The sequence below is a fragment of the Vipera berus genome, assembly GCF_964194415.1.
Source record: "Vipera berus genome assembly, chromosome: Z".
Classification (NCBI taxonomy): Eukaryota; Metazoa; Chordata; class Lepidosauria; order Squamata; family Viperidae; genus Vipera; species Vipera berus.
Genome location: NC_138205.1, coordinates 45,370,865 through 45,395,221, shown reverse-complemented (window position 1 = coordinate 45,395,221; position 24,357 = coordinate 45,370,865). Strand labels below are relative to the sequence as shown.

Here is a 24,357-nt window from a genome sequence, read left to right as displayed (position 1 = left end):
TATAACTCTGCATATCAAGGCACTACATATACTCCCTGGTTGGTGCAATGCAGGCAATGTGTATTGGCTTGCAAGAAAATTTCTAGATTAAAGATCCTAGCACACACAGAATAGTGTGAGCATCCTGAGAATAAAACAGGGTTCTGGCTACCCTTGTCCCATATTGGTCAAGATATGCAAAAATTGACCATTACTGTCCTTACTATTAATAGAGAATGTGGTATGTTACAAAGGTACCACCAAGGCTGGTAACCAAAACTACCCATCCACTATTCTACTGAAAAATAATTTGTAAAAACTGAAAGTGATCAAAGCCATAAGGTCTATTATGAATTTATCTGATCATGACTGTGTCATATGGATAATAAATAAAATCTTTATTACGGTCATAAGCTAGCATAAGAAGAGTGAAATACAAATAATAATTTTAAAAGCTAAAAAAATAATTAAAAAAAGATTTTTAAAATTAAAAAATATAAAAACAAAAATATTTTTTTAAAAATCTATTAAAAGGTTTAAAAGCACTAAGCAAACACAATCTCCCCTCCCCCACAAAACTTAATATATGGCTAAGTAAATCTATCATAATACAAAATCCATCTTAACTAACTACGGTATATTTTATGTTTAATTTTTAAAAGTATTGTATTCCATCCTTCTCATGTTAGTCCATGATCGTAATAAATATTTGATTGATAATTGATTGTCATATGGAAATTGTAATTTGGAATGTACCATGTTTCCCTAAAAATAAGACCAGGTCTTATATTAATTTTTGCTCCAGAAGACATATTAGGGATTATTTTCCGGTTAGGTCTTATTTTCGGAGAAATACGTGGGGCTTATTTTGGGGGTATGAGCATCATGCTAGGGCTTATTTTTCAGTTGGGTCTTATTTTCGGGGAAACACAGTAGTAAATACCAAGAACTAAAAAAATAGAATGAATTAAGGAAGAAAAATGGATGTAAAATAAAGGAGGTTTTAATAGATATGACTGAACGTTCTTTGATCTTGTGGAGCAGAGCTGATTAATCTTGCGGAGTTGATGAACACATGTAGAAAAGTGAAGCTGCAGGCAATTTAGAAATAAAAGCACTAAAATATATGTCAGAAAAAGCAAACTGGTGTGCAGGAAAGCAGGAATCCATTGGCTGGTGACAGCTACAAATTATAATCCAGTGCATGCCAATATCAAACTGCTTCTTCCCACATTGTTACATGAAAGCAAGAGTTGGATATCTCAGAAGAAACATAAAAGTAAATTGAATACAATGGAAATCAGTTATTTTAAAAAGTTGGGGTAATTAATCTGGATTGAATACAGAAGCTAAATGAACAGTATGAAAAACGTATGAGTAAGCAGTCTGATGATATAGAGAATGAATGAGGATGAAATCACAAAACAAGGAAAAAAATGGTCTTGAAAAAGAAAGAGACAGAGAAAATTTTGTTGTTTGGAGTTAATGAACCCTTAAAAGAGAAAGATATCTATTTTCAGGGAGATGCTGTCCCAGAATCCTGGAAGGAGGGCAATTTCGTTACCAAAGGAAGGACAAGACTTAACCTCTACTAAAAATTACAGACCAAATTACCTTACTGAATAATTATAAACTATTCGCATTAATTATTTAACCTATAGATTTAAAATGATTTTACAAGATTTTATTCACTTCATTCAATGTGGATTTTTATCTAAAATAATTAAAAGATATGAGAACTGTATTGAATGTAAGAATATTACAACATAGCGTAAAACAAGCCACATTAATCCTAGATGCAGAGAAAATTTTTAATAATTTGAATTGGCCTTTTTTCACATTAAAATTCTGGAAGATATGAACTTTGGCAAGAACTTTATTCAAGGATTCAAGTTGATACATATGCCTCAGAAGGCTCCAATTATGGTTGAACCATGTGATATCCAGAAGGAGTCAAGGCTTTTGTCTTTTGTCCCTTTTGTTGTTTATTTTGGTTCTTGAAGTGTTGAATAGAAATATCAAATAAGGCAAGAAGACAGTGTTCCAATATCTAAGGGGCTGCCACAAAAAGAGGGGGTCAATCTATTCTCCAAAGCACCTGACGGCAGGACAAGAAGCAATGGATGGAAACTAACCAAGGAGAGAAACAATCTAGAACTAAGGAAAAATTTCATGACAGTTACAACAGTTAATCAATGGAACTAACTGACTGTTCCAATACTGGAAGTTGTTAAGAAGAGATTGGACAACCACTTGTCTGAAGAGATATACACCTTCCTACCTGAAGAGGGAATTGGACTTCCAACTCTATTATTCTGTCAGAAGAAAGGAGAGTGAGAACAATTAATCAATCCTTCTCCTGGAGTTGTGGGTGTGCCATCATCATTGGAGATTTCAAAAATAGCAAAACAACCATTTGACCGGCGTAGAATAAGATCTCTTGCCTTAAGCAAGGGGTTGGACTTGAAAGACTTCCAAGGTCCCTGCCAGCCCTATGATTCTATGTTCTATGTTCTAATCTGAATTGCAAGCCTACACTACATTGGAGTTGGGTGGCCATAATAAATTTAAATAATAAATCATACATATACACTTTTGGTCATTTGTTTTGCTGATACCTTCTTAATAGGCTTTGTTTCTACTACTGTTATTTGTCTTTAACAATTTTGCTGATTGATTTTTTTTTCTTTTTAAAAGGTCAGTATATATTTGTCTGACATTTATCTATTTATTAATCTTTTTTAATCTGTCATTTTTTCTTCCCATGCATTATTTTGATTGAAGGTCTGCATTGAAAGAAACAATTAGAAACTTGGATTAATCAATCAATCAATCAAAACAAACTTCAAAGAGATGGTATGGTACTTTGGAATGTAGGTTGTGGTTAGAGGTTTATATGACTGAAAATTCATTTTGTTTGTAAGCAGCAAAGATTTTATAATACAGGAACAATGAAATCCCTTACTTCAAAATAAGAAAGCTCACATTCTTTCCCAATGAGAACTAGCTACATTGGTTCTCATCATTGGCTCCAGGAGGTTCAATGAGTACCAACAACGATCAATACCAAACAAACTTTTCTCATAAGAGAAAAGAGAATGTAGTTGAGCCATGCGTTGAGTACCAAATTTGATGAGTTTCAAAACAGTCGAGAGCCAAGGTACAACTGTACTTGGCTGTTTAGCATATAGAATAGATATCTCTCATTTTTCCCTAATTTGATGTGCTCCTTACTGTTGGACTACTACTTTCATACCCAAGTACAGTAGGCAAACATCATGCAAGCCTATGTTTCGCAACCTCAGAACTTTAAGAAGTGTGAACTTCAACTTCCAGAATTCTCCAGACAGCATGAAAATGAGAAATGCTAATATAAGAGACAACATATTAAGAAGCCTAGATTGTATATATTAACACCACTGCATTTTGTAGCAACAGTGGCATGGTGGAAGAGAATTCCAAAGATTTACAGACACAAAAGCAAGAAAAAGGAATAAAACTGAATATTAATACTATTAGGAACTACCTAAAATTAGTTCTGGGTCAATTTTGACAGTGGTTGGAGTTTACAGAGTTTTCATATTTACTCAGGAGCTGCTACACATAGAAACAGTAGGTCCAAGCAGGTATTATGACACTTGTCATCAGAGTGCTATCCAATGTACATTTTTCTTAGCTGTCTGAAATCCAGGTACCTAGCTGCATAGGCATGAATAGCTTGCTCTCTGCCTTTGGCAGGTAATGGTCAATGCCTCTGTGCATTCCATAGGAAAGCCCTGAAAATATGCAAATGTCCAAAACTTAATCTTGATCTTATTTATTATTTATTAGCCCAGTAATGGCACTCACCTCCACATATGAGGCAGATGGCGCTGAGGAGTCCTGTTTCAGCATCATCCATCTCAAGTGGCAGCAGCTGGTTGGCAAATGCAAAGACCAGGTCTGTAAGGGGTCCAAAGCCTGCATTATGCATCTGAGTGCGGTTGAGGGTCAGGCCATCAGAAAAGGTCATGGTGTCCTGCTCTGGTGTGTAGCGTGTGCATATCCGAAGGATCTGTGATAGAAAATATGTTAGAGGTATGCATCACAGTTGTTCCCCCATCCTTTCTATGTTCTACCTACAACATTGATCACATTTAGTGTGTAATATATTACTGCAAAATTCAGCTGCAGGACTTGTAATATTGTTAAACAGAGTAGGTCATTTGTTTCAGGTGGCAAATCCCTGGGAAGACACAATAGCTACCTTTCAAGCAATACTCTCAACATCCTGGCCACTCTGTTCTGCTGGACATTGTTGTGTATGACCCAACACCTGTCCTGAGCTTATCACCATAATTATGATAGACAGCACTTTTTGTTTCTTCCTAATGTTTTTTTGTAAGCGCAGGCTGTGCTTTTTTATCAACCAAGTATTGATCCATTGATTATGAGAAAAGGTAGCTAACAGCTAGCCAGTTTTCATGCTGAAGGCGGGCTATAACGCAAATCAATGTCTTGATTTCTAATCTGGTGCCTTGCCCTCTAGACCAAATTGGCTCTCCAAATAATGATTATATATAAGAAATGGAGATAGGGTACCACCATATCTTTCTCCTTTAGCCTTGGGCTGATCCTGTGAAAGTATGGCTTATGTGCTAATTAACTCCTCTCACTCCATAATTCTATACATTTCCTCATTTTTTTTATTGCTGAGCTTTATTTGAAAAGAAAAAGGATCACCTACTTACCAAGATATCAAGGCAGGCAGCTTTGAGGAGTGTGATCTGGTCAGCAATTGTGAGCGTGGTAAAGCCTGGCAACTGCTTGGCAAATTCAACCGTCTTGATGATGCACTTTGTGGACAATTCACTGAATTTGTCCCACAGATCAATGTCAAGAGATATCCGTTGATCTGAACTGTTGTTCTATTGGAGACAGGGGAATTGCATTTGACAAACAAGAATTACTGGATTAGTTTTTCAGCAATAAACCGTTATGCTTGAATCCAGAGTTCGTTACTAGCTTATTGATTATAATTCTTTGTGTGATGCGAGAAAGGCAATAGTTTCTTTTGATGGTTCCCTGACTTTATTTTGATTTGTTTTGTAACTATACAAAAAACAGTTAAAAAGGAGAAAAAGCAGACTAGGAATTGGCTAAACAAGCCACAATTAAACTGCTTGTCCAAAAAATTGACTTGAATTTGTTCAATGATCCATGCCTATATTAACTCAGGGCTTAACATGATGTATTAAAGTGGTAGTTTTTTAAAAAAAAATGTTTCCCATGTTATTTCTGGTGGTCCAGATATTTTGTCTACTCATGGAATAAACAGTTTTTCACTTTATCAATCAATCAATCACATTTCTAAACTGCTCATTCTCCCTCAAAATTCGTCTAAAGTTCTTTGTAGTTTTCTTCTGGCCATAACATAACTAATTCTTACATATTAAAAATGAAATTAGAAACTGATAAAAATAATCCTTAATAATATGGGAATAGTTAAGCCAATTCTAGCAACAGAAATGAGGACCTCTGCTTTTGCTTTCAAAAAACATGTGTTGAATGTAATCTTTAGTAGGTTCTATACCAACTAAATGAATGGACAAGGTGATTTTTGATCTTTATTGCTTAAAGAAATGATTTTTTAAAATGTAGAAAATTGCCTGATGAAAGCCAAGAAAGCTTGATAGACTGTTTAATCTAAATAGTAGCATAAAATTTCATTAACAAAATGAGGACTGTTTATATCTCTGTTCAGAACATCTAAGACTTTGAATTCTGAATCATCTATTATTTTACAAATTTCTCTGATGGATTGCAAAGGCTTAAGTTACAGGTTGCAAATTCATCTGGAGGACACTGAGTTTGGACAAAGTTGTCCTGCTGAGCTTTCCAACCCAGTCTTCTTTGGCCCTTATCTTGGCGGTCACTCACTGTGGTATATTTGCCCAACTGGCAGAGGGCAGGGAAGGTCTCCTGATGAGCCTTGCGCACTTTCTCAATGAGATCCTCCACCTCAGGTGTAATGATGTAGCTCTCTGAACATTCCTGTTTTGGAGCGTCTTTTTTCTTCTTGTTCCTATCATTCCGGACAGCTGCAAAGGGAAGCAAAGGGACAATAAACAATCAGAAGCTTCAATGAGCAACCAATCCATTCCTCGTGCAGATTTATACAAATGATAACAGTAGCATTACACTTATATATCACTTCACAATGCTTAACAGCTCTCTCTAAGAGTTTTACAGAGTCAGCCTATTCTCCCCACAATCTGGGTCCTCATTTTACCAATCTCGGAAGGGTGGAACCTAGAGTCAACCTAGAGCTGGTGAGATTCGAACTGCCGAGCTGCTGGGAATCAGCAGTCAGCAGAATTAGCCTGCAATACTGCATTCTAACCCCTACACCATCACATCTCTGTTGATGATGATGATATAGTTAATTTAAGATATTATAGGAATTTCTGGAATCAGACAATCAATTCTGAAAACAGAGTTAGTCGCACTAGAGAGAACTGGTTAGGTGATCTGGCTAAAAGAAGCTGTGTCCTGCCTTTCTGCAAAAGACAGCAGTATAGCCAATACAACTTTATTTTTCCTTGTCAAGAAAGATACATATTTCTTACTTTGTTTCTGATTGCTGATCTTCTGTGAACCTCATCCCACCCCCCACATTCATTTTTATTATATAATTAAATCTCAAATAAATAAGGTAATTTTTATGAGTGGTGCTTCCTATCCAAAATGTAGGTGATTTCATTTAAACTCCAAAAATAAAGAGGTGCTAAAAGATAGTGCTGCATTTCCCAACCTGGTGCTCTCCAGATGGAATAAAAACTTTTCTCCTCAACAATACCTGGTCATATTTTTGGGAAATTATGGAGGTTGTAAACTACTCAGTACCAAGTCAGGTGTGAAGCACAGAAAATCAGGAAAACCCAGGCAGTTCAAATGAATACATACATTTATTGTATGCTTAAGCTCTCTACAAGAATCTAAGCTACTAATGGTCAAAGCAAATTGGCAGTAGGTAAGAGTCAACAGACGCGGTGGCTCAGTGGGTTAGGACGCTGAGCTTGTCGATCGGAAGGTCGGCAGTTTGGCGGGTCGAATCCCGAGTGCCGCGTAGCAGAGTGAGCGCCTGTTACTCGTCCCAGCTTCTGCCCACCTAGCAGTTCGAAAGCATGTAAAAATGCAAGTAGAAAAATAGGGACCACTACGGTGGGAAGGTAACAGCGTTCCGTGCGCCTTTGGCGTCTAGTCATGCCGGCCACATGACCACGGAGATGTCCTCGGACAAGCGCTGGCTCTTCGGCTATGAAACGGAGATGAGCACCGGCCCCTAGAGTCGGAAACGACTAGCACACATGTGCGGGGGAACCTTTACCTTTACCTTTACCTAAGAGTCAACAGAATTCAGGCGGGCTGGACTTAAATCTTTTGTGACTGTGAAGGGACTTGAAACTGATGACACATTTGACCCTCCCTTGGGCTCAGCCTGGGTCATTTCCTACATCAGGGAAGGCAAAAATAGAGGAATACCATTCTGGGTGGCTCATGATGAATTTAAGTTTTACCAGAATCCCAGACTGTTTTTGTTCTTGTGCTTGCTTTTTTCTATAATGTAAATATGGGCTTAGGTCACAAGCTGTGAACCAGAATTGCTCCAGCGCATGTATCTCTCTTCACATTATCACATGTGGAAAATCATGATTTGGTAAGGAAAATCTCAATAGCAAGCATGAGACAAGGAAGGAAAACTAAAAAGTTAGTTATTAAATGTATTATGCTTTTATTTTCTTATGTCAGCTGCCTGATAAATAAGTAACCGCTGGAAAGGAACACAGAGATACTATCCAGATAGTTGGAAATCTTTAAAATTTGACTGAAAAAGAAAACAAAACTGTATTCCTGAAAGAGTGCAGAGAGAAGGCAAAGAGAAGGAAAAACAACAAAGATGCTGAGTTAGGAAGAAGAACTAAATGGGAATGCAAGTTGATAGAAAGCAGCAGGGGTCAGAGAACAAAAGAGACTATGGGGCATTTGCAAGAAGGTGCTGAAATGGAGATTTAAGATATGCATTTAAAAGGGGACACTGAAAGGAGGAAAGTCCCAGGACAATTATGCATTCCTAGAATTTGAATACTAGTTAACTAGAAAATTTGCAATGATTTCCCATATTGTGTAGAAGCAAGCTCAGTAAAGGAAGGGTAGAACAAAACATATAAAACAAAACAGTAAACCCAGGACGGAATATATTCATACAACAGAAGAAATTTCAGCCAGTAATGGATTTTTTTTTTAATCACCATCTTCTCTGGAAGAAAGAATCAGACTTGGAAATACAAGACTATAGCAGATCTCTCTATCATGCAGCTGATATTCCCTAGGATTGTTGGTTCCCAAGAACTCAAAGAGGGCGGCAGACTGCTTTCTTCACCTCTTGTAGATGACCTAAATGCCTCCTAACTCCTTCTTAGCCCCAAACCAATACACGTTGCCATGTGTTCCAAGTAGGACTAAACACAAGTTACAATACTGCAACGTCATATTGCATGGGAAATAAAAATACCTCTTGCATATTATTCCACAGCAAGAATACAAGCAAATAATTCATCCAATCCACCAAAGTATCATATTTATGTCATACTTATGGAACAACCTGCCTCCAGAAGTGGGGAATGCTCCAACACTGGAAGTTTTTAAGAAGAGATTGGCCAGCCATTTGTCTGAAATGGTATAGGGTTTCCTGCTTGAGCAGGGGGTTGGACTAGATGACCTCCAAGGTCCCTTCCAAATTATTATTATTATTATTATTATTATTATTATTATTATTATTATTATTATTATTATTTCAATAACTCTTGCCTTTAGTTATATTTTTAATGCCTTAGCATAAGTGGAAAAAAGAAAAAATGTGATTTTATGATACATATGTAGGCATGTGCACAAATACGTTCAAAGAAATCTCAAACATAAATATAACCCTATCTAGTCCTGAGAGATTCTTTATTCCCACAACATTTTTGAATTATTCTGATTACTCATTCAATTCCAAATTGCCAAAGCAGCATTTGACGAATAACAATTATCACATTGATTGTAAGAAAATGAAAAAGAACTAAAATAAATAAATTTAATAACCATCTAAACTATTAACATAAAAGTCAGCAAATTTCATTAAAAGCATTCTAAAGAACACAGAAATTTTAAGAAGACATTGAGATGCCAAATAAGACTTTGATATGCATTCACTAGATACAGGTATTCCAGAATGTCAGCACTATCAAATATGCTTCTCATCACAATTAATAACCCCATTCTACAGAAGAGATCAAAGGGACCCAGGAGGAATAAATGGAAGAGGTCTTCGCAAAGTGCACAGGCTCCAGAATTCAGCCTAGAAGCCGTTCAATACCCAATGCAGTTGGCCAGATTATGAATTTGCCATCCATTGTCCATGCCAGAAGGCACGACTCAGCACTCAAGATTAAAAGCAGCCGCTGTCAAGTCTTCTTCCAAGGTCTTCCCCACATATTACAGCAATCAAAGCACACAGTAACCCAAGGACTGAGGAAGTATTTCTATCAATTTATACAAATTAAAGTAGCTTAATTGAATGCTCTCCCCACAGCTGTCCTAGAAGGGAAATCTAGAAAATCCCATATGAAACCCAATACTGCCCCTGTGATATGGGTACCATAGAAAAGAAACTACAGTTCCTTCCTTCTGTATTGTCAGATCTACAGGGACATTCACCACTGATTAAGGTAAAGGTAAAGGTTCCCCCGCACATGCGTGCTAGTCGTTTCCGACTCTAGGGGCCGGTGCTCATCTCCGTTTCAAAGCCAAAGAGCCAGCGCTTGTCCGAGGACGTCTCCGTGGTCATGTGGCCGGCATGACTAGATGCCAAAGGCGCACGGAACGCTGTTACCTTCCCATCGTAGTGGTCCCTATTTTTCTACTTGCATTATTTTTTACGTGCTTTCGAACTGCTAGGTTGGCAGAAGCTGGGACGAGTAACAGCCGCTCACTCTGCTACGCGGCACTCGGGATTCGACCCGCCACTGATTACCCCTCTTTTATTTAAATTTATGGGGCACCCTGATAATTTTTATCTGTTAAATAATCACAATAAATTTATCTCTCTAAAAGTAGCAAAATATTGCTATATTATGTGTAAACATGGCCCACAAATGGCTGCTAATTGTTCTTGTTGTTGTGGAAGTTGTGTTTGTTTTATTGAATGTACTTTTTTTGCTTAATGATCAAAATAAATTTTCTGACTGACAGAAAGAAGTAATTACTTTCAGTCCATTATAGTTACCTGATAATTCAATAACAAAGTAGGTCAAATAAATACATACATATATACATACATGCATGCATACAAACATCTTTGAATCAAGGGAACTATCTTAGTTAGGGGAAAAAATGGGGCAAAAACCCTTCCAACCTAAGCTGGCCTGCTCTCATGATCTCTGCCTTGTCTGTTATGCTCCACTCATTCCTCACTTTCTTCTTTCTCTCTATTAGGGCTTCCTAAGGCCTATTTCAACCTGCCATTTTACTACCTACCTACTATTGTTCGCTAACCTAAAAAGAACATTCTTAGATCATATTCAGTGTGAGTTGTTAATTGATGTGTAAGAAGGAGCTAACCTAAATTAACAGAATTTTACTTCTCTTGACTAATTATTAGATATTTTATTCTAGATTTTAACTTAAAACAATTAACCTCCTAGAAACTTTAAAATAAGTGAAGCTTCAAGTTTCAAAAGACAAAAGAAATTCAGACCGCAGCTCCTACAATTATGAAAATTAATCTACAGAAAACAAAATTAAGTTCTGTTGGCACAAAAAGCAATAAGCAGGTGTATTAGATTTGAGGCACTGCTTTTTTGCATGCTGGATTTATGGAAGCATTACAAAACCTTGTTCGTTGTTGTCGTTTTCTGTGTGGTGTATTTTTTTTTATAAAGAAACCATATGAGAATATCCTGGTATAGGAAGCAAAACAACCTTTTTCAAACTGCAAGGTTTCTTGACTTTTATTTGCTAGGAAAAAGAATCTTCCTTTAAATTAATACAACTGGTGAGGGAATGCCAGATGTGTCTTTTGCTTGGGGTATGCTGGTACATATCACCATCCTGCCTGATGGAGGAGGGGGCGGGGGATAATTCGGAAATCAGTCATGTCTGCCTGGCAAATTCAATAAAGCGCAGACCAGACAGGCAGTTAGGAAGGGGGAGGGAGGAATGGTGCATCCATCATCGCATAGAGGGTGTGGGGTAAGCAAAAGCAGCTGTCATGAAAAAAGTGAAGAACACCAAGGGAAATGAGTAAGGGAGGGATTCAAAAGCACATTGTGCTCTGTGTTTGTGTGTGTGTGTGTGCGCACACACACACACACACACACACACACACACACACGTGCACACGGCACATCTTAAAAGCAGTCTCGGTTAAAGTGTCCACATTTTCGATTCCTGGACTCTCTACCACACCTTATTTTTGCCTACCAGAAATTTCTCCTTTCTCCCCACAATGCCTAGGAGAAAGGTGGAGCGCTCTATCCTAGATGGATGTTTCCATTTTCTCACTGAGACTTCAGAAAGTCCTTGCGTATAATGGAGTCCTTAGTCTCCTTGTTGCCACATGCTTCATCAGCAGGTAGCATGCCCTATTTGTTAAAATCTGGGGAACAAAACCAACTTCTCACCCCCACTTTTTCTACCCTCTGTGACAGACAGACCTAGTTCTTTGAAATATACAGTTCTATATTGTTAGCAAGCCAAAAAGAACACAAACTCACAAAGAATACAGTCTGCCCACATTCCCCTTTCCATCACCCTCTTCTCCTCACTTTTGAATGAACAGGGAAAAAGAGACAATAGGATTTGGGATGCCCCAAATTAACCATCGATTCTCTACACATCTGAGACATTTCTTTTCATTCCATGGATTTATCAGTCCAACCCTGGCAAACTGGGGTTCCGTCCCCCACCCCATTACAGTCGGGAGCCATGACAACTAAGTACTGCAGATGCCAGGAGGGTCCTGTCTGCGTCATTTATCTCTGACATCATCAATCATGGTTGCCGGGGAAACACCCTCATAATTAGAACAAAGCAGAGGGGTAAGTCCCCTGCACCGGGCCTTTGGGGAAAAACTAGAAAAATTCCCAGGTTTCTTCTTTTTTTAAGTGGAAAGAGAATGCTATTTGACAAAATATGCTAATGCAAACTTTCTGAAGAGTAGCTCAGTTAAGAACTAGTCACAGGAGGAAAGAGTCGTCCATTTCTTCTACCTAACATACAAATCTGGTTAAAAAAAAAAGTTAGAACCTGAAAATGTCTTTTTCCTAGCTAATGCTCCCTGGCTTTATTGGGACCATTTCCTTAATGTGGAATTGCTAGTTGGGAATTATGAGAATTGGAATCTAGTACTTGCAGATAGCATTGGGTGGGATTAATTTTTGTTGTAAGACTGCAAATTGAGTAATCATTACAATAATCATAATAAGTGATAACAAAAAATCTGTTTTTTCGTAGTTAAATGACTTGCCTCTCTCATCTTAATTTTTTTCTCTATATACAGTATACTATAGAATCAGCAGTTGTCTCATCTTTGCTTACAACGTCTCCCTTTCTGTCAGTTCTTTGCCTTCTTTCCTTCAAGGACCATTGTCATTCTCACCTTCAGAATTCTATATAGCTGGGGATTTTATACAGCATTTTGACTTGAATTATAATTTGAAAATGCCTTACCAAACAGTGGCTTCTAATGGATAACTGAGATTTAAGTCTTGGTCTTCATATGGATGGACATTTGAAATTTGCTATTATAACAAAATATTAATGGCCAACAACTTGGCCACCCATATTTTTCTTCTCTTCACAACTCACTCACATTCTTTGGACATGCCAACTTCAAAGCACTTCTGTAGGCGGCAGTACTGACAGCGGTTCCGGGTTACTTTGTTGATGATACAGTTCTTGTCCCGGTGACAGGTATATACCATGTTCTTCTGGATACTACGACGGAAAAAGCCCTGTAGAGTTCAGAGAAGAAAAAGAATGGCGTGAGCAAATCAACTCTCTCTCTCTCCCATGGTATGGAAACATATGGCTTGGCTTCTTCTCGTATCCCTGCTCCCTGAGAGCAGGTGTAGCATTAAAAAAAATCACAATGTCTCCAATTCAGAATTAACTATAACTTTAATGCTAGTCTTTAGACAATTATGTCACTTGCTACTAACATTTCTGGGCAGATTTAGCTAACAGTATTAAAAATGTGGCAATTCAACCATTTCAAAAATTGGTATAATGTTTTGAGATTTTAGGTATTAAAATGGGATCGGAAATCAACAATGGCATGTAGCACACTGAATTATCTATTATGTTTGTCAATGTATTCAAGACAGCATAATATTTGTCAGTTCATTCATTCAATTTATATGGTCTCCCATCTCAAACTGACCCTAGGTGGCTATCAGGAGTAAAAAAAATATGCAGCAAAAATCAGTAATAAAAATACAAAATAAACAGTCCATAGTAGCCAGAATAAAAACGAACAATTGTATTTTTGCTTTGATTTGTGAAAAAAACAACCATTAATACAAATACAATGAAAATACAGTAATATGAGGTCCTTGTATTATGTGTCATCCAAAACCTGCTTAGATTCAACAAGATGGCAAAGTTAAATTACATTCTGGGCCCATAGCATTTTCACTGTCCAGATAGTACAGTGCATATATTTTTTCTCAATAAAATAGGTTAATACTTTTATTTGATATTGCAGATGAAAATAAATAATAATAAGTCAGTAGCAGACCTGCCTAATTCTCTTCTACCTCAACATTCTAGAACCGTGGTGGCGAATCTATGGCACGCGTGCCCCAGGAGGCATGCAGACATGTGGGCATGTGCGCAGTCGTCCCAGTCCTAGGTCCTCAGCTGGGTTTTATAAAATGTTTTCGCTTCAGGCGAGGGCTGGGGTGGGGCCTGTGCATGGGGTAGAGATGCAACGTGGCAGCGCTAGCATGGTGGTAGACCAGTTGCTTCCTCCCCCTGCCAGACACCTACCGAAGCAGCACTTGGTAAGGTTGCCGTCCCCACCCCCGCCCAGATGTCCTCGCCTCCCCCAAATGCTATGGGCCCAGAAGTTAGAAATTCTGATGGAACTATTTTTTTAACTGATAGTCCCACACACAGCGAAGGCTGAGAAGCGAACAGAAAAACGGAATGCAGCTGAAAGGCAGGTTAGTAAAAAAAACACTTGGGGGAGGCGAGGGCATCTGGGTGGGGGCGGGCATGGCAACCTTACCCTGCATGATGGTGGGAGGGTGGGGTCTGCCCCTGCAGCCCTGGGGTGGCTGTGCTGGGTGACGGTGGGCAGGGTGTTGAGGTGGGGGCTGGCAGACTGACCAAAGCAGCCTGGAGCCCCGGGGAGGGAGGGTGCTGAAGTGGGCGGTTGGGCCATTGGCAAGAGCAATGCGGTTGAGCGGAAAGCGGCCTCAGAGGATGTCTTTCCTTACCTGGGCCACTTCAGTGCCCTCCCTCCTCGATCCTCGGGCGCTCCAACTGCTGCTTTAATAAGTCAGTAGCAGACCTGCCTAATTCTCTTCTACCTCAACATTCTAGAACCGTGGTGGCGAATCTATGGCACGCATGCCACAGGAGGCATGCAGAGCCCTCTCTGTGGGCATGTGCGCAGTCGTCCCAGTCTTAGGCCCTCAGCTGGGTTATTGTAGGCAGAGCTTCGCAGCTCTGCCTACAAAGCCACCATAGCTGTAGTTGAATGGGCAGGTGAAGAGAGAACCTGCCCCACTTGTTCCACAGCTGCTTTCAGCTGAGCTGCATTGCAGCAGCATTGGGCATAATACACGAGGCAGCAAACAGCCACATCACGCCAAACCGGCTGTTTGTTGCCCAATGCCGCTGCCATGAGGCCGTGGAACAAGCTGGGTGATGGTAAGAAACTGGTATACTGGTTCCTTACCTCTGCCCAGCTTGTTCCATAGCCTCATGGCAGCGGCCTTGGGTGCGACATGCAAGGCGGCAAATGGCCATGGCCAGCAGCAAACAGCCATGTTGCGCAGGTCCACTAGGCTGCTGCCCAGAGCTGAAGGCCCTCCCAGCATGAAGGAGGCAAACTAGTCAGCTAGGAAGCCCCACGTAGCTACCGAGCCACCAAAGCTGTAGCTCAGGGGTCCTAAAATTATGGCCTCACCTGTCTTTTTATCCGGCCTCCCTCAACCTCCCAAGCAAGCCGTCTAATCGCGAGGAGAGGATGGGTGGGTGGATGGTGGTGAGCCCCAGCCAATGGTGGGATGGCGAGTTGGTGGGAGATGTTTTTTCCCAATTTCTCCCTCGCGTGCTCACGCTTTGGCCACACTCCCTTCTTCTCCTCCTCTTGCCTATTCGCATTTTTACCTCAGGGTTGGGCTGAGAGGTTTAGGCCTCACTTGCAACCTCGGCCTCGCTTAGGGCAGCCAAGCCTGGTGATGACGATGCCACTGCTGCTGCTGCTTCAGAGGCGGGTCCCTTACTAGGCACTACAGAATGCGAGCCCCAGCCATGCTGGCCAAAAGGAAACTGGTGCCGCTGGCCTTCAACATCACCCCCACCATAGCCGAGGGACCCAGCTCCACCGGCAATTGAAGTGGGGCTGCTGGAGTGGGGCAGCGGTTATGGGTCTGAGGGGAGTGGGTGAAGGGTGAGGTATTTGTGAGGGGCAGCCGAGGTGAGTAAGAAAAAAGGAGAATTTTCTCCTGGAAGGTTATTTCAGTGTTGTGAGGGGTTGTGTGCAGCTGAGGCAATGAAAGGTCAGGGGAGTCGCCGGGAGAGAGGACCCTAACCCTAACCCTTTGGAGGAGCATCTCAATCCATGAACACGGGTGGTGGTGCCGCATCCAGGTGAAGCCCCGAGAGGTAGGCAAAGCTGGAAGTGGTGGAGCAGCTTAGAGGAACCGGGAGTGCCAGTGCTGGTGGTTGAAAGAAATTTCATTGGCCTTTAGGGTCCAGGAAATACTGGAGGAAGGATGGGGGCATTGGGATGTCCCCCATGGGAAAGAGGAATGAGACAGTCTGGAATGCCAATCAAGGAGAGTATTTCTGGCTCAAGAGTTAAAATGAAGGGTCCTTGGGAATGGTGGTTTTCTTACAGACGTTTCAGGACCCAAAGTGGGATAATAAGTGAACTAATGATGTTACCTAATTTAGGTCATGAAACATCTGCAAGAAAGCCACCAAGCTCAGAGAGAAGCAAAGACTCCACAGCCACCCTCCTTCTCCTCTTCTCCTCCTTCATTCCACAAACCTCCTCTCTTCTGGCATTGCTGATGTTACCTTGTTTGGGTCATGAGACGTCTGCAAGAAATGCTGAATGGAAATGGCACCCCTGCCTTGCCTCTCCCCACAGGACGAGCCTCCTGCCCATCGTCCCACCCGCCAAAGACCCCCTGGATCTCCCCCAATCATGCCCGGCCCCCAGAGGCATCCTTCCCCACGAGCAACATTGAGGTGGCCACACCCACCCAGTCTGCCATGACCAGTGCAGCCATGCTCACTCAGTGAGCCACACCCGCCTTGCACCCAACAATAAATAAGTGGGGTTTGGGTTGCAGTTTGGGCACTCGGTCTCTAAAAGGTTCGCCATCACTGTTCTAGAATAATAGTCATAGCTCCTGACCCATCTTAGATCTGTTACAGAATTAACTGGAATTAAAATTACAGAGAGATAATTTAGAAAGATAGTAATGGCTGAGTTTGCATATTATGTAAGATTTTCTCTCTCATACACACAGGCTACCTTCTTACAGACTGAAATCTTTTTACATATGGTGTGCTGAGAAGCAATTTAGTCTTCTGTTCTGTCTTCCAAAAAATTGTGGAATTTAAAAACGAATGCCATTAATCCTCAATCCTCAGTTCAGTGGAGAAAAACTGCAGTTTAGTCAGCAACAACAACCAATGAATAAGCCTGGAAAATCTTCATAATTTTTAAGCATATTTTAAATACAGGATATATACACATAAAAGGCCATTTGCCACTTACAGATATATCGTTTTAATGGATGCTCCATTGCCCTACTAGTGCATTAAATTTCTCTCCCTCTCTCTGTGTGCGTGCATGTGTGTGTACATACAAACATACATATATACATGCATATCAGAAGTAGTTCACCCAGCTGCCTTTGTGTCTAAAGTGGGACTAGAACTCATGATCTCCTAGTTATAGCGTGATGCCTTAGCCCCGCCTAGAGCACAGTGGAACTCTAACTGTATAAAAATTGATGATGATGATGATGATGATGATGATGATGATGATGATGATAATAATAATAATAATAATAATAATAATAATAATAATAATAATAATAATGAGGAGGAGGAGGAGGAGGAGAAGGAGAAGGAGAAGGAGAAGAAGAAGAAGAAGAAGAAGAAGAAGAAGAAGAAGAAGAAGAAGAAGAAGAAGAAGAAGAAGAAGAAGAAGAAGAAGAAGAAGAAGAAGAAGTTGGAAGGGCTTCATAATTTGGACTATATACCTGCAAAAACAACCCATCTAACTTGGAGAACACAGATTTTATGCTCAAAACAATGCAAGAGATTAAAGCTTTTAGCAAGGAAAAGCTAACAGAGAAGGAAGATGAGAAATGGAAAAATTATTTTAACAATTATTATTTTAAATTATTTAATAATTCAATAATACCTTCTGTTTGAAACCAAAGGCCCACAAATGTACAAATCATTTCAAACCGATTTCTAAAAGTAAGCTTACAATTTTAATCTGATTTTGAAACCAAAAAATAGTAAAGAAATGGCTTTTGTTTTTAACAAAAAGGTGGCTGTTGACGCACCTGACTGGTCTCTTAAAGCAGAAGCCAATTGATATGGAAAAGGAAGGAGGCAGAGATGGTAACCACAGAAGCAGCCAGACTTTTCAAGAACCCAGGGGAATGAATTCCTTAATGAGATTAAGGGACTTGGGGTGGAGAGGAAGAAAACCCTTTCTTTTGTGTCAGAGGCATATAGAGTTCTCTGTTAATGGAGGGAAAGATCAGCTGTTTGGGCCATGTCTTCCTCCCCAGTCTAATTTCTGACAGCTTAACTTACACAAAGTCATGATGATGGCCTAGTAGTGCAAGTGGAAGCACATGCCTGAACAGGTAATGTCACAGCAGTTCATCTTTCTTAGATATCGAAGTGAGGAATATGTTTAAAAATAATAGATAAAGTATCAAGAAGGGAATAGAGAATAAATAATTAACTGGTAGCCTCTATTACAAAAAGCAATCCAATAAAGCAAATGGTTATAGACAATGGGCGTTGTAACCCAAAATATCAAAGACAACCCAGCATTTCCTAGAGAAATAGAGGGACTGAGAGCTTGGCATCACTCTCAAATCTTCCCAGCTCTGTAAAAAACACAGTTCTGCTCCTCCACATTTTTAAAATCACAGGACATGGGCAAAGCCCATGATGACAGTTGCCAGATGATGACTGGACACTTCCACAAACACTCTTGAAGCCCTCTGGAATAGTTGAAAAAGACAGAGAAAATGGTACTTCCTGGGCCAGGAAAAATACACTAGTCATAGCTGATACCAGAAAGCGTGTTCTAACATTTGTGACTTCCTCTAAACCTCAGTGCTTGCATTAGCATTCTGCATTCCACAATTCTTCTTTGGAACCTATATATTTGAGTGACCCATTTTCTCTTTAGCTTTCCTGCTTACATATCCCTCCATCTATTTTTACTCTCACCTTGCATCCTTCACAGGCGCTAACACCATAGTGGTAGCCAGATGACTTATCCTGACACACAAAGCAGGGTTTGTAGATTCGGGGCAGTGGGGGTGGTGAAGGAGGGCTGGGTACAATCTCTTCTGAGCTGGTACTTTGTGTTTCAATGGCTACAGAAAAAGAGAGAAAAAAAATCACATAAAGAACTGGTGAAGTTTCAAACCTATCTGGAACTTATATGTGAGTTACTTAATCAATTCACCTTAGTTACACTACTTTTGAGCAAAACGTGTATGGCATTGCTTGATCTTCCAGTGCTTGATATGGAATAATGCTGTTAAAAGGATATGGTTTAATATGTTCTAGGGGGAAAAAGATGGAAGATTGGTCCACAGAGTTCTATCTTGGTTTCCCATTCACACGTACACAGATATTGATGTGGAATGTGATGCTGATCACTTGCAAAATGGACATAGATGAAGAAGGACTCGGCAAGAGCTTATGTTCTTAAAATGCTTGCATAGCAGAAATGCTTACTCTACCTTACCATATCATCATTTTAGATTAAAAGAAAAACTCCAACATTTCTGTTGAAGACTATTGGCATGAATAACAAGAGAAAGATACTTGTATAAAATTATCTATAATAACAAACTGATTGCTGTTTTTGTAATTCAAGTGGACCCCTTGCACTGACTATGGATTTTCAGAAAGGAATATGGAAATTGAGAAGGGGAAACATTCTGCAAAGCCTGTGAAGGTTGCTGATCAAAGATTGTCTCAATATAAATACCAGCAAGCTTCTTGGGAGCACCACTTTGTGGTTTTAACAACATCATTTAAGAATGAAACATCTCAGTATCTCCTGCTGGGGAATGCTTTCTAGTAACGTATATTTTGGCCAGACTGATTTTGCAACCCAAAAAGCTTTTAACGTAGCACATACTTCACAAGAAAAATGGAAGAGGAATGTAGTAACCCAGTGAGTAAGAAAAGCCCCAATTCTGTAAATTTGAAAGCCTGGAAGTTTTGAAAGCCGCCTCCAGCATGCTTTCTGCAAAGGAGGGATGGCATCTCTTCAAGATGCAATCTGACATTTTCAGGCCAGGGAAATAAAATGTGGAGTTAAGGCAGCCATAATCAGTCCCAGGTACATTAAATCTTGGTGTTGCAGCTTAAGGTGATGGAGGAGGAGAGAAGCAGAGGGGAAAGGAAGGTAAGCAGCACAGCAATAATTAGGTTTCCTGGAACTGAAAGCAAAAAGGGTTGGATAAAGCCATAATAAAAAAAGAAGTGTTCCAGAGCACACACAGAGGGCTTTCAGCAAAACAATAACTAATTTAATCTTCTTGTTCACGTTAATTTTCACTAAGCCATATACAGCACAAAATAGTGGATCACCTGTCCATCAAAGGACAAGAAAGGGAGGAAAATTCAAGTTGGGCCATAAGAGATATTTAATATTAGTTAAATATAGAAGTGATTAATGGCAAGCAGGCTTAATAATTTCTAGAGAAAAATGGATAAACAGCATAAGAATTAACAATGGTTTCATTTAACTGGGATATGGTTAATGAAATGGGAAGGTAGCTATTATCTCAGCTTCTAAAATGAAAATGAGTAACAAGGGGAATGGAGAAACAGGATTCTGAAAGGCCAGTCTTCAAAAGTAGACAACGAAAGAATTCCATCCATCAAAATTCCATCAGCATAAGCATGCAAGCTTCCAAGTTATGCAGAACTCATCAGCAGGCAAAATGAAAGAGGCACTTAAACAAGTGAAGGAAAGGGTGGTTGGGTCAATCCGGATAAAAGGGTGGCATTTATCAGCAAGGAAACCTCTCCTATTTTGGGGTTGCAGGTCCTTTTTAATATTTCAATTTGACTGAAATAGAACTCAGCCTTGGGCCATGCCTGTCAGGTGTTAAACAGGGGCCGTAATATTTTTGTTCTACTTTGGCTGGTAAGCTAATGTTGCTTTGTGTTCAAGACATTAGCCTGAGATCTGGATTTAGATTCCCATTGGTCAGGAAGCTTGCTAGATGTTCACACAACATTCAATCTCTCTGTTTACTCAACCTTCAAGGTTGTAGGGAGGAAAGCCTGAATTTGTTAGAAGCTACCTAATTTGACATATAAATCTTGGCTATGTTCAAGTTGGATCAGTACAGTGAGGGCTGCTTTTTAATTACATTTGGAAAACACAACTAATGTAAAATGCTGCTGCCTGGGTGGCATTCGAGATCTGTTACACAGAATATATTGCTCTACATTTTTGAATTTGGACTGGTTTGCAGTTTGTTTCCAATTCAAAAAAACCCTTTTTCCATTTGTATAACCATAATAGGTTGGGGCCAATCCATCTGGAGGATGGCTGATTTTCCTACAATACTGCTATCATGCTGAGATCATTGGCAGACCTTCCATGGTATAATGGATGAAGGCTTTTTCCTCTGAATGTTTACCCTTCTAAGGTAATTTTTAGTCTTTTCTTCCATCTATCAGTGTGGACTATAGTCTTCCATTAGGTTTCTAAGCCAAATTGAATTTTGGCATAGCCTCAGTTATTTTATTTAAGTGTCTTGTCATAAAAAAGATTTAAAAGTAGGATCACTCTATTACCATATAACATTTGGTTTAAAATTAATAGTTTACCATTTTTATTAATTTTCACGTCTTTGTGTTATTTTGCAGAACCCTTATGTAGTACATAAGATAACACAAAATATAAGAGTGTAATGTAATTGTATGTGGTTATATAACTTATCTAGAACCTGTTTGCACCACAGGTCCACACCACATATAGACACTTCTAAAGAAAATTCTATCCAATGACATCTAGGTTCAGATGGAGACCACCCTCTAAACTTCCAGCAGGCTGTCCTCTAGCTCCATGAAATCCACCAATCCTACTGACACTCACATACATAAATAGGTTTGTTGATATAGCCTCCACTCTGGCACAGCTTATTTCAAAAGACGATTCCCATGACTCCTGATTGAAGAAATAGCCCTGACTCCAGACACAAATATGACAGGGTTATTTGCTTTCCTTAACAATCTGGGGAAAGAAGATCTTAAGGTTGGGGACAGAGAAAAGATTGGGGACAGAGTAACTTGGAGGTTGCACTGCTGCGCTGAAAAGCTGCAAGGGAAGAAGTCACATGAATCCTGGCAAACCATAATGGCAGGACCAGACTTGCATGTGCACTGGGCAACAATAACAAAAAAGAATACCCAACACATGTGTGAAGGGTTTGCTGCTCTCCCAGACACGAAAAGGTTAAGGCATTTGGCTGCACATCCACAGCTCTTTTCCTGTAGGATGTCTGCCGATGTTTTTCTTCAAGTTATAGTCCGGAGTAAACCAGTCAGACAGGATATTAAAAAGTTTGGCCCCATTCAGGGAGAACAGGCCTTCAGATGGGAAAGGCCTCCAGGCCAGTCCCCCAAGGATGGCTTTGATTACCTCCTTTTTAGCAAAAAAAACAAGTAATTCCCCTATACATACATACGCACATGTGCGCATACACACACAAACACACACACACAATTTGCAGGGAAAGGAGCCAGGATGTGAACCCAGCAAACAAAAGAGCTGGCACATGCCAGGAGATTAGACATGAAAGGGGATGCATTGAATGGGGCCTCTACTCAGGAAGAGGCTCACAGCTGGGGAATGCACCCTGAGGATTTCCACCTACTCACAGCCCATAACATCCCCACCCTGACAGTGCAAAACACAAGTTTTCCCTGGACTAATCTCTCCCTCCATTAACACACATAGGTGTGGCCCAGAGCCAATTGCAAGTGAGGCTAGAGGCACACATCTTGCCACAGAAAAGCAATAAGGCAAGACAGCTGTACAACTGAGACTTGGTTTCCATTCCTAATTCTGGGCAGGATAACCATGGTCAACTAGGAGGAGAGGCTAGAAGTCTTGTCTGATCTGGAGTCCACAAATTATGACAATGAGTTAATTATAAGGTAAAAAGATACGCCGCAGATGATCAGAGGAACTCTTTTGTATTATCAGAAATTCATTGCATATCTATGGAACTGAAAGTAAATATTAGCTATGCAGTCCCACAAGAAGGCACCACTGCTTTAAAGAGTTGCAGACACGTATTAAGTTGAAGGACCTCTGAGAATTAAATCAGATATGCTGCACAGCCTTATATTTTGGAGGATTCCAAAATGTGATTACCTCCCTCAGCCAATGTGGCATAATCCAGGAAAGGTTTTATTATATAATTCTGCTGAGTAAATTTATTAAAGCTCAGAGTTTCTTACACTGGAAAAGAACTAATGATGTCCGGGTAGGGGAAAAAATAGGGTTCTTATATTAAGAGTGTACTGTGGCCTTCTAGAATGGAAAAACATGGATATTTATTTGGGAAGCCGAGTCTTTGGTTTTGATTTTCAATCTAGAAAATAACCATGGAAGAAAACGACAAAGGTCCAATACGTAAATTTTCAGAGTCCTATCTTTATCCTTATTTATATTATATTGGTAGATGCATAGATGCTCTCTACAAGTGGGGTAAAATACCATCATGGAATTGTGACTGTGGGGCGGAAAATCAAACTATCCAATGTATAGTATCTGATTGACAAAATAAAGCCTCTAACAGAGACTTTCCTGATTTCCTGGCTGAAGCAAAAACTATACCTGTAATCTAGGCATACATTTACAATATTTTAGATTTTATATTTCATATTTTGTATTTCTATTTCCCGTGTTTTTATCAAAATGTGATGTGAATGTTCCATATGACAGACAGACAGACAGACAGACAGACAGACAGACAGACAGACAGACAGACAGACAGATCTTAATCCAGCTACCACTCTTTCTCTTTGAAGAATAACCCAAATATCCTGAAGTGCAAGAACATATTCTGATTTGGAAATGGAGAGACTTTTCTGCCAAGAGTTGCCATCCAGCAGTGAGTTAACAGTGGGCAACTTAAGAGTAGGTGGGAAAGTCTAGATTTTCTACTTCTGCAACCCTCTTTCCTCCCTTTTTCCCATTCCTTGTCATCTGTGTAAAATAAAATTATTCAAGCGTCACAGACTTTTCATCATTACTCTGAAGTTTGGGGAAATATAGAACAACATAATCAATGCATTCTGGTATTTATGGTCAAGACACTGAGTGTATATAATTCAACATATTTTAAGTAAGTGATACGTGTCTCTTACTTCACTATTCCTGAAGAAAAAAACAAGCTTGTGAATTTATACCTTCCTCTACTTGATTGCCTGCTTCTCTTTTTTCCTCATTCTTAAATGTTCTAGATCTCTTTGAGATACTCTTGAATGCATACAAGAATGCATATCTAAGGGAACACCTGCTGCCAGCATCAGCTGCCCATCGTCCTGTGCGCTCCCACAGGGAGGGCCTTCTTAGGGTACCGCCGGTTAAGGAATGCCGGCGGGTTATCCCCAGGGGAAGGGCGTTCTCTGTGGGCGTGCCGGCCCTTTGGAACCAGCTTCCCACGGAGCTTAGGACCGCCCCCGACCTTCGCTCATTTCGTAGGGACTTGAAAACTTGGTTTTTTGAGTTGTCTGGCCCAGACTGAGGGGTTTTAATTTTTAATTAATGGGGTTTTAGTTAAGTTCAGGGATTAATTTAATCTT

At 40.0% G+C, this 24,357-nt stretch overlaps 1 protein-coding gene across 3 annotated transcripts in view; it reads right to left on the bottom strand.

Annotated features, from left to right (window-relative positions):
• RARA (retinoic acid receptor alpha) overlaps window positions 1-24,357 on the bottom strand; it is a gene marked incomplete at its 5' end in the record, with an annotated part of 230,072 nt that overhangs the window by 11,771 nt on the left and 193,944 nt on the right. For all 3 annotated transcript variants that reach the window (XM_081343819.1, XM_081343820.1, XM_081343821.1), the window contains 5 exons: window positions 3,829-4,033; window positions 4,710-4,886; window positions 5,899-6,059; window positions 12,875-13,016; window positions 18,736-18,884. In XM_081343819.1, the coding sequence (XP_081199945.1) occupies window positions 3,829-4,033; window positions 4,710-4,886; window positions 5,899-6,059; window positions 12,875-13,016; window positions 18,736-18,884 (834 nt within the window). The remainder of the gene's footprint in view (window positions 1-3,828; window positions 4,034-4,709; window positions 4,887-5,898; window positions 6,060-12,874; window positions 13,017-18,735; window positions 18,885-24,357) is intronic.